The 13,496-nt window shown below is 27.5% G+C and overlaps 1 protein-coding gene across 1 annotated transcript; it reads left to right on the top strand.

The window, feature by feature from the left end:
• The first annotated feature begins 2,056 nt into the window (after nucleotides 1-2,056).
• Nucleotides 2,057-4,332, top strand: LOC123917472. Its single transcript, XM_045969199.1, has 2 exons — nucleotides 2,057-2,288; nucleotides 2,424-4,332. The coding sequence occupies exon 2, from the start codon at nucleotides 2,618-2,620 to the stop codon at nucleotides 4,121-4,123; it is 1,506 nt and encodes a 501-aa protein (XP_045825155.1). The 5' UTR covers nucleotides 2,057-2,288; nucleotides 2,424-2,617; the 3' UTR covers nucleotides 4,124-4,332.
• The last annotated feature ends 9,164 nt before the right edge of the window (nucleotides 4,333-13,496 follow it).

Here is a 13,496-nt window from a genome sequence, read left to right as displayed (position 1 = left end):
TTTAACACACGTTTTAACATGATGTAAAACTAATGTACATTAGACAAAACTATTCTTTGTTTTTTTTTACAAATTCAATTTTTTAACAATAAAAGCAGTAATAAAGGGACCAAATCATTAAAAATTAAAATGAAGCTTTAAAATTCTTCAATCACATTATTCATTTTAGGGCCCGTTTGGTGCACATGATAAGAGACATGATATGATAACTGTATCATATCCTGCCGCAATCCAGTGTTTGGTGATACAGCCGGATATGATAAGTTAATCCTGAAGCTTATCCTATCCTGTCTCTCTAGTTATAATTCTTATCCTGAATTTGAGTTGGGTTACCAGCAGGATAGGATAAGAAGGAAAAAAAAATTACTGATTTATTTTATAAAATATATTTTAAAATACATAAAATAAAAATAATAAAATAATTAATTTTTAAATATATATGTGATTTTCTCACAGGGATAATTTTGTAATTTATATATTCTAAAAAATAAAAAATTTTACTAAAATTACAATATTTTAAAGTAAAATGATTATTAAAAAATTGACAAATAGGGATATTAACTTAAATTTTATAAAAAATTAAATATAATTCTTTTGCAATAGTAGTTTTATTATTTACGTATGAGATATATCATATATTTATTTGGCTTATCTAACATGTATATATTATTGAGTTATTTATTTGATCATGATTCATATAAAAAATTAAACTTGATTATTTTCTCATGATTTTTATTTTAAATTATATAAAGTTATTTGATTACTTATTTATATTTTTTATTTATAAAATACAAAGTATAACAAAATAATTTTTAAAAAATAATAATTGTTTTACAAGAGTAATTTTGTCAATTAAATATGTTATATATCTTATCATATTATTATGAGAAAGTATGTATTAAAAACAAAATATAATAGTTATCATGTTTGTTATCCTGTGTGCACCAAACATAGGATATGATAACTGAGTATAACTGTTATCCTGCTGTTATCCTATCCTATCCTTATCCTGTTTTATATCCTATCATGTCACTGTGCTATCCTGCGCACCAAACGGGTCCTTAGATTGTTAATATTGTCAATCACATTCTTCAATCACATTATTCACATTATTCATTTTAAATATTTTTTCAATTATGTACAGAAAGTCACCGTGTTTGGTCTAGTGGTGAGAGGTTTGGGTAGCATGCTATAAGTCCCGAGTTCGATTCTCAACTCATTGTAAACAAAAAAAAAATTCTCCAAAAAACTAATGTGATTAAACATTTTAAAATTTGTTAGTTTCAAATACTAAATAAACAATGGCATGACTTACCATTTTAAAGTTGAAATTTCCTTTAAAAAAAAAGTTGAAATTGGCAAAATAGATTATAAAGGAGAAGGGGAGATTTTTCCTTAAGGATTAATTTTGATGCATTTTTTATGTAAAGTTTTAGAATGATGTCAACAGAAACTATACATCATCTGATCATCCCTTGGATGACTTTTTGTTTTTCTTTCTATTACGACCAAATTTTCATTGTCATTTTTTTTTTACTCAATTTCCATTGTCATTTAAAGTTAACTAAGTAAGAAATTTGTGAGATACTCAAAATAAGTTCTTCATTTCTAACTAGGCCGACTCACACCCATATGCTGGATGTATGATGGTATTGGATCTCAAAATTTTGAAACTCTATAATGATAATTATATATTTTTAATATTCATAAAATATCGTATCAATAGATTAATGCTAACATCTAATATTTTTGAGTGTAAGGTTATAGGTTTAAATTCCTCGAACATTTCTATGGTGTGTACACACATAATATTTATAATTGATCCTTACAATAACATTATAAATTAATTATTAAATTTAACCGAATTTTTTCATACACATGAATTAGGAATCGAACTACTAAACACTTAATTTTTTAATTCATTTTCATTTTATTTCTAGTTCATGCGTATGAATTGATTAAAAACTGACTTAAGTCTCCATATTTCATTTTTGGTCAATTTTTAAGTAATTTTTAATCATTTTTCTTCAAATCAATTTTTAGTCATTTTTTATTCATTCATTTTAGTTTTTTTTTTTTTGGTTACAAGAGAGAAAGATTTTCATTTTAGTTTTAATCTTAGCTTCCATGCATGGATTTCTCCTCCAAATATAAATAATCAAGTTGAGAGCCCAAAAATCAATTAAAAAAGAGAGAAACAAACGCTACGCTAGCTCGCTCGCTCATTCATTCATTCACTCACTCTTCATTTTCTCATAATCGCTTTCATCACCAACACACACACAAAGGTAAAAAAATCGCTTATACTTCTTAAAGTTTCAATCTTTTTCTCATTCTTCATCAAAATTCATCTTCCATTGCTATATTACTAGGTTGATTTTGCACTTATTAACTTCAAAGTTTGAATTTTTATCTCATTTCAGATATAGGTTTTTCAAGCTATGATGATTTGATTCAACTTCTTCTGATTTTTACTCGATAATCTCATCTGGGTCGTGCTTATTTTCACCTTTCAACCCTTTTTTCTCATCTGGGTTGTTTCAGTTTCTTCAATTTGCTGTTTTTTCTGATCAAGATTACTCTTTTATTGCAATTCCTGAATTTTTGTGTATCAACAATGGAAGAAGATCAAGAAGTGATTAAACACGTTTGCAAAATCTGCAGAAAGAGCTTTTCTTGTGGTAGATCATTAGGTGGTCACATGAGGTCACATGATAAGGATCATGATCATGATGATGATGGTGATAATGATGAGTTTGTTGTTGATGCTGCTGCAACAACAATGAAGAAAGAACAAGGTTGTTCTGAAGGGTATTATGGTCTTAGAGAAAATCCAAAGAAAACTTGGAGAGTACTCAATGATTCAACTATTGATGAAGATTCAACTTTTGATGTTGCTTTGGATAAACTGTGCAAGGAATGTGGTAAAGGTTTTCAATCTATGAAAGCTTTGTTTGGTCACATGAAGTGTCATTCGGAGAAAGAACGGGGTTCGAGTAATAAGAAGAAGAATCATAGTTTTGAATTTGATGATGAACATGAACAAGAACAAGAAGAATCTAATGCAACTGTTCTTCCAAATAGAAAGAGAAGATCCAAAAGAAGATTAAGAACAAGGTACATCAATAGTGGTAACAACACTTCTTCTTCTGTTGTGAATTTTGTTGCAAATTCTTTAGTTTCAAGTTCTGTTTCCGACGAAGAAAAAGAACAAGAAGTTGCTATGACTTTGATTATGCTTAGTAGAGATGTTAGACCTTGGTGTGGTATCAATTTTATTGCTGAATTTTCTGATAATAATAATGATGATAACAACTCTTTGGAATTAGAAGCTCCATTAACTCATTTAGTTTCTAAGATTGAAGAGAAAAAAAGGGTTATCTCAAATGGTTCTGAAATTGTTAAAGTGACTAAAAAGGCAAATAAGTTGGATTTTGGTAAAAGTTTGGAAATTTTTGCTGATGAGAGTGAAGGAAATGATGGATTGAAGATGAAGAAAGCTAAGAAAACTAGAGTTTCTGTTATTGACAATGGAAAGGATGATGATAAGAAGGAAAAGATGGAGATTGAGGTTGATTCTGATTCAGCATTTGAGGTCAATATAAGATCAAAATCAGGTACTAGTAATCCTACAAAGTACACTTCATTGAAGGAAAAGTTTTTTGATTCTGAAACCAAGGTTAAACTTATATCAGAAGGTGAATCAAACAAGAGAAAATGTAATAAGAGAGGAAAATTTGAGTGTGCTACTTGCAATAGAATTTTTCAATCTTATCAAGCTCTTGGAGGTCATAGAGCTAGTCATAAGAGATCAAAAGGGTGTTCTGCTTCAAGAATTGATCAAAGTAGTGAAAATGAAAACATTGCTGAATTGGAAGTTGAAGTAGATGTGAAGATCAATGTTAATGCTGAGGGAAGAAGCTTAGCAAGTGAAAGAGTTGTGCTTGAGGAACAAGTTCCTGAAATAAGGAACTTCCTTGATCTTAATCTTCCTGCTGCTGCAAGTATTGATGAAGAAAGAGGCAATGGCAGCAGCCATTCTGAGATTTACAAATCATGGTGGTTAGTAGGAGGCAGCAGTCTCAATCAAGATGCAATGGCAGTAGGCCTACTATCAAACTAGTTTGTTCGATTTTCAGCGTTGGTTCGGTCCGACTTAGTTCGATTGAATTCGACTTTAGAGTGAAGATTTTGAAACTGTATAGGAAAAGCTTTTTTTAGCATTTTATTTCATTAATTCTTTACATGAATCATGTTTTGTTTTGCACTTATTCTTCAAGTAGCTCACAAGGAACTTATGATATATGATGGTTGATGGTTACTTTGTTCATACTTCAAAGAATAATAAGTTTCTATATGCTGCAAATTTTAAGGTCATGATGGTTTTATCTTTGAAATTTTAGGAATTGTTAGTTGGCTTGTTTTTTTGAGTGAATCACACAAGTTTAGCTTCTACATTTCTTTATGTGAAATTCCTAAAGTGACATTTTGGTTTGTAATTTTTTTTTTTGAGTAAATCACACAAGTTTAGCTTCTAAATTTAATAAATTGAACCATAAGATAAAATTTTAGAAACTAAATTGATCCTTCAAAAGGATATATTATATGATAAAAAAGTATTACTTGAAGATATTATTTTTCAAATTTTGTTAAATGTAAGAAAAAAGTGTTCAACCTCTGCATGTATAATATAATATACTACACATAAAGAAGGCATGTGAGGGAGGTGAAGTGAAGGTGGTTGTTTAGTCACCTACCATAAAAACCTGACTAGCCATCTATCACTTGTTCACTTTATCTCACTTGGCACATAAGTAGTGTGTTATTAAATACTCCTCACTAATCACTATAGTTTATGTTAATTTTGTATCATATCTATTACTCTATCCGTCACTAATTATAAGCATCTTTTTAAAGAAAAATTTTGACCCTAAATATAAGCTCATTTTCAATTCCCTAGACACATTTATTATTATTTTTTCAAACATAACCCTACTTTGCATTGAAATACGTTAAGTTAACTACAAACAGATCTTTTCACAAAGGACAATATATTAATTATAATACTCAAAAAGTACACATTTATTACACTACAAATTTTTCTTAATAAGCGTGAAAAATTGCAAAGGGGATTTATATTAAGGGACGGAGGGAGTATTATTGTAGATTTATTATTAATATAAAATATTATAATTTGGTGTGTGAGTTTAATTCATTTAGCAGATACGTTACATTATATATATATATATATATATATATATATATATATATATATATATATATATATATATATATAGTCGAAATTCAAGTTTCAAATACTTCACTTATTTACTTCTAGCTGCTAAACTACTTTACAAAAACAAAAACAAAATACAATTTATAATTTGAATATTAAAAAATGATCAAAACAAAACCATAATAAATTCATTCGGATTGTATTTTTTAAAAGGGTGTTGTTAACATGTGCATATAGGGCACATATTAAGGTATCTATGATTAGAAATTTACATTTAATATTACAAACAAATTTAATGCTTAAAAGATATAATATATATATTTTCGAGAGAATATTTCTATATTTGTATTGTTAACATGTGCCTTAGGTGCACATGTTAACATTTGCCTTTCTAAAATGAATTTAATTTATATGCACCGTCAGTCTAAAGTTATTTTGCACATGCGTCCAATAATATATTGACACATCATGTATGGTAATTAAAAACACATGATGTGTCATATTCATTAAATGATGTGGCAATGCGTCATTGGATGTATGTGCAAAAAAAATTTACACCGACGGTGCATAACAATTAAACTCTTTTAAAATTATTTATTTAAAACCGAACAGCATATAAATTTATATTTATATCATATGAGTTTTTTCCTCAAAAATAATCCAAACCACAATGTGAACGCCATAAGAGAGAGTGCATTTTGTCAAGAGAAAGAAATAGCATCGAATCCACAACTTTATTGATCTTTCCAAAACAACAAAGAAGTCTTAATCTTAAATCTTAACATTTGTATTTTTCCTCTTTTGTCCTTTTCTCATCTTAATATGACATGAATAAGTTTTGTCTTTTTAAAATTAAAGATACTTTTTTTTTCTTCTATTATCTATTTTCTTCTCTTTCTTTTAAATATAATAATATAATATATCCATTTTATTTAGCTCATTCTCATCTCTTTCGCTTTTCTCAATTTCTTCTTGAAAACTAAACATCGTTTTAACAACAAAATTAAAGACGGTTTTTATATTTTCTACGTCTAAATTTTGGATGCTATTAATTTCAATTTTTTCTACTAGAAAATGTACTCTCTCCGTCCCAAAATATAAGCAAAAGCGAGTCAATGAAACTTGATGTAGTTGGTTAAAAATTTGGACCAAATACATTCACTTTTATTGACTAACTTTTGCTTATATTTTGGGACGGAGGAAGAATGTTAAAGCAAACTAGATTATTTGATTGTAACTAGGGTTAGAGAGCTTGGTTCCAAGACACTTTCAAGTCGGTGCCTTCAATGAGATGAGTAGAGTACTACTTGTATTTAGAAATTTTGTTTGGATCAATAATTTAATGTGACAAGTCGCATGAAGCCATGCATAGGTTGTTATCATGATAAACTAGTATCCGGACCCGTGCCAAGCACGGGTTAAAAAGTGAGTATAAAAATTAACATTGTAATATTTCAAATTTCATAATTATCTAACACAAAAAATTATAAATTACACTAATATGTTACAAAAGTTACAGCGAATTTTTTTGTCTTTAAAAATCTGTGTAACAAATTTTGTTACTTCAAAAATTAAAATGCCAATAATTAAATAATGACTAAGTTTTTGAAAAAAAAATTAAGCCCAAAAAATCTTTTTTTTTAATAAGGGGTCTAAATTTTACTTTTATGAAAATATGAAGACTAATATACATTTAAATTTATTTTTATTACAAAAATAACTTAACACAATTCAAATTTGCTAAACACATAAAATAAAGTAGAGTAGTTACATTCAAAAATCATCTTTTTATTTCTAAACTTTTGACTTTCTGCATTTTATTTAAAGTAAAGTAGTTATATGCGAAGATCATCTTTTTCTTACGGTTAGCCTGTAATAATTTGGTTCATGCTTTCCTTACTCAATCATCGGAAGTTGGACACTTCCTCTATTTTTACTCGATGTGGCCTCCAAGAAATGACTTTCCTTCATTGTGTTCAGGACTATACATTCCCTAGAAACCCTTGGCACCACATTGAATTCAATGACTGAACTTTTTTCTCTTTAATTGACCCATATGATTGGCTCAAGGTCGGCTTCATGGGTCCCCAAGCTAATCCTTTCTCGGCTGGTGTTTGATGTATATGGAGATATCATAATTTAATTTATTTAAACAATGAATTTTGTCCTTAAATCAGCTATCCTTCAACATCCAGAGTTTGGTCTAGATTTTCACATCTTTTTTCTCCTCTAATCACGTTGATATACGTTCATCAAATGGAACAATGAAAACTTCTCTTGTGTGATCCTCAACGTTGACGGTAGTTGTTTAGGTTCCCCGATTAGAGCTAGTTATGAGGGTTTTATCAGAAACAATTTAGGTTTTTACTTATCAAACTTTTCTGGCTTCATTCGTGAGTCGTCTGAAATGATGTTTGTGAAACTTTATGTCGTTTATAGAGGTTTTACATTGGCCAAAAACTTGGCTATTGAAGAACTTGTTTGCTACTCCGACTCATTAATGTTAATATTCAATATAAGTATAATATTACAAAACAAATAAAATTCAAGATAAAGCGTGTTATAGTGATTATAACGCAAAACTTAAAATCATGAAACAAATCAAATGAAATCGATTCGGTGGTAAGATTAAACATTGATCTTGGTAGTGGAGTTTGGGTAAAAATCTTCAAGCTATTGTCATTTATATGAATTTTTTTTTTTAAGGAATTTATATGAATGGCTTATGACACATATAAAATGTTAACTAAAGGCAAGAGATTAAATGACCACAATGTACAAAGCAAATGGAGCAACATGCCATTTTCTTATAACAACAATAAAAAAATATACAAACACAACTACACCAAGAACATATCCACATGAATTTCATTCCAAAACTTGACATTTTCCTATGTCAATCTTATTAGTGAGGTGATCTCTAATAAATATGTTATATTTCAGTACATTCCAAAGCTTGACATTTTTTTTCTTTCTTATTTCCACTCAGTTATTCATCAGAACATATCTACATGAATTCCATTCATCTCTTTGGGTAATAACATGTTTCCAGCATAATGTTCCGCAAGAGCTGGAATACATCTTAAACATCTTTTTACAACAACTTCACTTTCAAAAGTACACCTTCCACTGATTTAGAAATCACATCATTGTTGAAATCAAATCACCAATGGTCTCTTTGACTCAAGGACGACATGAAAAAAATAGAATTTAAAATCTGGATACTTGTTCTTGATATTAGCACAAAAGTCAGCTTACGAACTATTTTTTTAAAATAAAATGAAATTGCAGTGACAAAATGAAAGGTTTTTAAAATGCAGGGACTAAAACTCAAATGACCCGTCAGTACATGGACCTTTTGCATATTTAAGCCCCAAACGAATTATGTAGATTGTGCATAAATTGTAATTGTATAATTTGCTTACTTCATATCCTGCAAGATGCACTAATACTATGCTGAAATTTTACCCAACTCAAACAATGAAAGTGTTAAAGTTGTTGATTATGAATAGTTGGAAACACATCTAGAAATTACGTCTCAAATTTCAAGCTATAATCCTGACATCAGCTTCAGAATTATGTTTGATGTGACTCAAACTTTGCAAAGTTAAAAGAACATAAGATCTTTGTGCAAAACTTGTGAAAACAAATAAGTGCAACATATTTGATATGATTTATAAGCTTCTGAAGTTGGCTTTGATCTTGCTGGTAGCAACTGCAAATAACAAACATGTTTTTTCAACTATGAAATTTGTGAACGTGTTTTTTTCAGCCACATCAATATGTCAGGTTTGGTTCCGCCCTTGTACCCGAGAGAACTTGATACATGCAATGGATTTAAAGAAATGAAAACACAGATATCAAACTATTCAAGAGAACTTGAAACACAAAGAATTTGAAGCATGAAGAGAAGAATGATGGTTTTGTTGAACTTAATGATGAAGAGAATGATAAATTTTAGGTTGTTGACACATATTATTTTATTGAATCTGAAACATGAGCATGTTAACTCGTATTGTTTGAGTGTTACCTGTAGGCAAAGTCAAAGTGAAATTCGTAAGCTTAATAAATTTATTGGTGCAGTTCCTTGGTTAATTAAAATCAAAAACAAAAAACAAACATATTCAGTTTAGTTTTTTTGGTTTAGTTAATTTTTTGACTTAAAGTAAAAAAAGATCGAGTAATTTTCACTTTGATTTGATTTTTTTGGTTCATCGATTTTGTCCAAAATATTTCTGCATACTTAAGTATACTGACCACTTTTTATGGAAAAATATGCATAATCAACACTTAGCAACATGATTTTTTTTTTTTTTTGACAACACTTAGCAACATGAAATGAAACCTAAAAAAACTACTATTTTTGCCACATTTAATTGAATATATGATTTTTTTCTTACAAAAATTGAAAATATGAATTTATATGAATTAATGAAACATTTAATTTCATAATTAAAAAAAATGCAACTATTCTTTGAACTCTAAGGTGTTTCATGTCTTAGAGTAAGTACCATCTCGTGTACCTTAAATTATTTTTAATAAAAGTTAATATAAAAATGAATTTGAATATATTTTTTAACGGAATTATTTAGGAGCAAAGTAATTATTTAGGAGTATAATAACATTTGAATTTTTTTTCTAGAAAAAACATTTACATTTCTTTTTTACCAAAAGTCATTTAAAATTTGAAATTGAATTGACTAATTAAAAACTATTCGTGACTCATTAAGTCTAGAATATTTCACTATTATATTCTTATTGCATTTGAAAAGTTTTTTCCTTAAAAAAAATCTGAAGAATCATGTAGTGTTTTTTTTTTTTTAAGAATCATGTAGAATTTGACATGTAGGAGTATAAGATTAGTACGTTGACAGAGTGTTAAGAAAATTTGCATTAGAAGTCAAAAAAAAAATTGCATTGATTATTTTGATTTTGTATAGAAAAACTGACAATTTGAAACAAAAGTAAAAAAAATTGAGAAAATCTGATTTTCGTTCCTTTAATTCATGATTCTGAATTAATTAATTAATTGAGAATTGTGACATTTATCGTAGTTCAATTTTAAATAAATGTCCATTATTAAGTTGAAAAGGTTATGATAGGAGAAGTCAAGTCAAAATTCTGGGACATAATTAAGTATTTTTAATTTATAATCATATTCAAAATCCCATGTATTTGAATTACAAAATTGGTCTCAATTTTACTCTTTGTTCAATTGTCGAACAAAAGTTAATTACCTTTTTTTTTGTGAATAAAGTTAATTACCCTTTATTTATATTAAAACGTTAATTTCCTTATATTTGGAGTGTGTTAGTAGCAAATAATAAAATGTCTTTAATTATCAATTGAGTTAAAACGCAATGTTTTTCTGTCAAGGGGAATGAGCAATAAATAACAATAAATACACGTACAATTTTTTAAGGTTAATCGGGATTTATATGTTTACATACCCTTTTTTCGTGATATGCATAAGTTAATCCGATTATTAGAGAAAAAAATAGGAGAATCAACAAAATTATTGTGGACATTAAACACGATATTATTTTCCTTAATAAGTTTGGTGAAAATAATAACATTAAATATAAAAATGCATGAAAATGAACTTTCATTGTGGGACTGCCACATGTACAAAATGCTTTGAAAAATAAGTCCTAATTATAATATTAGTATAGTTTAGTATAGATATAGGCCACATAGAATTTTTTTAAAAATAAAAAAGTTTTTTAATAATATATGAATAGAAATGTAAACTACAATATAAATTACAAAAATAAAATAGATCCCATATTAATATATAAAAAGAAAAATAAGTTTATGTAGTAATTAAGAAAAAGTAATCATTGAGTCAAAAAAAGAAAAAGTAATCATCTTATTAATAAGAGTTAAAATATAGATTTTCATAAAAATTACAAAAAGAAAAAGATGGACCTTCATAAAAGTAATATGCATTGGCAGTGTAAAATAATTTTACACTGTCAATCAATCACAACCATGTTTTCCACCACGTCACCCCACTTAACCCCACCCTCTTGATATGACATGGAAGATCGAATCATTCTAATTGATTGTCGGTGTAAAATTAAATTAAACTGACGACGTGTGATCATTAAACTCTTAATATATATTAATAGATCCCGTAGAAAAGATCGATTTTTATTATGGATATGATCAATTGACACCAAATATTTTGCTAAAAATGTCAAATTCGATTCATTTATTTTATTTAATCCAATGATTTAAAACAATTTCTAAAAATGTTTGACAAAATTAAATAATTTGTGATTTCTCTCAAAATATTTCCTTAAATATATAATAGATTTTTTTTTTTACTTTTTTGTCCATCACCTGAAGAGAGAAAAATGGTTATAGTCATAAATTCATAATCATAACTTTAATACAATATTATCATACCAAAATGTCTTAATTTTCTTTTCCAATCCATAGGACCATATCTACGGCAGCCGCCAGCCACAACATATGAGGGCGTTTGGTATTTTAATTTAAAATTTAATATTAAGGAACACCAATGATTGAATTTCAATCAATTTTTCATATCTCTTGTTAGTACTTTTACGGATTAGTAGGCATAATATAGATGATTTGTCCAAAATTTTACAACCTATAAAATTAGAGAAAGTGTGGTTTATTTTGAATGAGAAAATAGAGGATCACTATTTCACTCTCTTTAGAATTTATATTATTAAAGAAAAATTTGTATTATTAATTAAATATATAAAAACGGAAAAAGATACACACGTGCTTGAAAACTAAATCAGTATTATTTCTTCTGTTGTAGCAATGCTCGCATTTTTTATATTTTATTTTTGTCAGGTATCCTAATGGCAACGCCCACATGTTTTAGTGCTATGCAATTTGTATGTTTAGACACAAGTGATGTAGTATTATTTTCTTGGCACCCCCTATGGACTTGATCTTGTGAAAGGAAGTTTGTCTTATAATACGTATTGCTATAAAAAGAACATTTAACAAATCTACATTAGTTCTTCTACAAATAAATAATGGAAACAACATTGATATATTACATGTGTTTTTTAATCGGTTAAAAGGAAAAAAGTAAAACCAAGGTAATAGATATCTATATTTAAAAATACAAATCATGTAACACTATTCCATCATAAATGGATTCAATTGCTCATCTTGTCTCAAAATCGTTAACGTCATATAATTCTTCTACACACCTGTGCCAATAAACATTCTCATATATATATGTCTGCAAATAAAATATTATAAAAATTGACTAAATTCAACTCATAATATCATATTGACAAAAATATATAACTAAGATATTAAAATATAATGACATAACTTGAATTAGTTTTTGGAATCAGAATCATGTAACAAATAAGAATAAAGAAATCGTTTCAATAAAAAGAAAGACAAAGATTTTGAGAAGAATTTCAGAATTTCACAATGGTGTGTAAATTGTAAAACTCAAAAGCAATATATATAGCCAAAGAGAGCAAGTAACATTATCAATTATCAATTATTCCCTTAATTTAAGCTTGTAATTGGAAAAAAAATAATCTTCATGCACACGTTTTTATTAAAAATATATTCTTTCTTATATTGCTTTAAACATTGTTGCTAAGAAAGGAAATTATTACTGGTTAAAAAGAATATTATCATATTAATACTGCTTTAAACATTGTTGCTATAAAATGATGGGTAATATAATAATATTCATAAATATTCATAAAAGTAATAAATGTGTGAGGAGTGATGGCGCATTTCAAATAAAAATGGCTCCCATATTTTGGCAATATATTGATTTTGTTTATGATTTAGCAATAAATTCATTTAATGTAGTACAAATAATTTTCTCACTAATCAAATATGAATTGTTTATAAAATATATTAATTTAATTATTAATTATTGTAATAATAGCATTTAATATCAAATGCATGAGAAGAGGAGAGAGAAAGGGAAATAAGTCTGGCTTATTACATATTATAGATTATAGATTTCTATTTTAAAACATTCATTGAAATTAAGGGAAACAATATGTCTATCAATGTGTCATTGTCACATATACTATAATGTGTTGTATATAAAATGTCACTTGTTTCGTCACTCACATCACATGGCTAGCAGCATGGCAGGTGGTGTTATGCAAGGAAACTAATTTTCAGCCAAAAAATAAAATCTTTCGTACCCATAAAAGAAAATGGGTAGTTATAGCTAGCTAGCTAGGTACTCTCAACACAAAACAAATTTAAAATATAATTTTTTAATAAGCCA

Source organism: Trifolium pratense, linkage group LG3 (genome assembly GCF_020283565.1).
Source record: "Trifolium pratense cultivar HEN17-A07 linkage group LG3, ARS_RC_1.1, whole genome shotgun sequence".
Classification (NCBI taxonomy): domain Eukaryota; kingdom Viridiplantae; phylum Streptophyta; class Magnoliopsida; order Fabales; family Fabaceae; genus Trifolium; species Trifolium pratense.
This window is presented reverse-complemented; position numbering and strand designations above follow the sequence as displayed.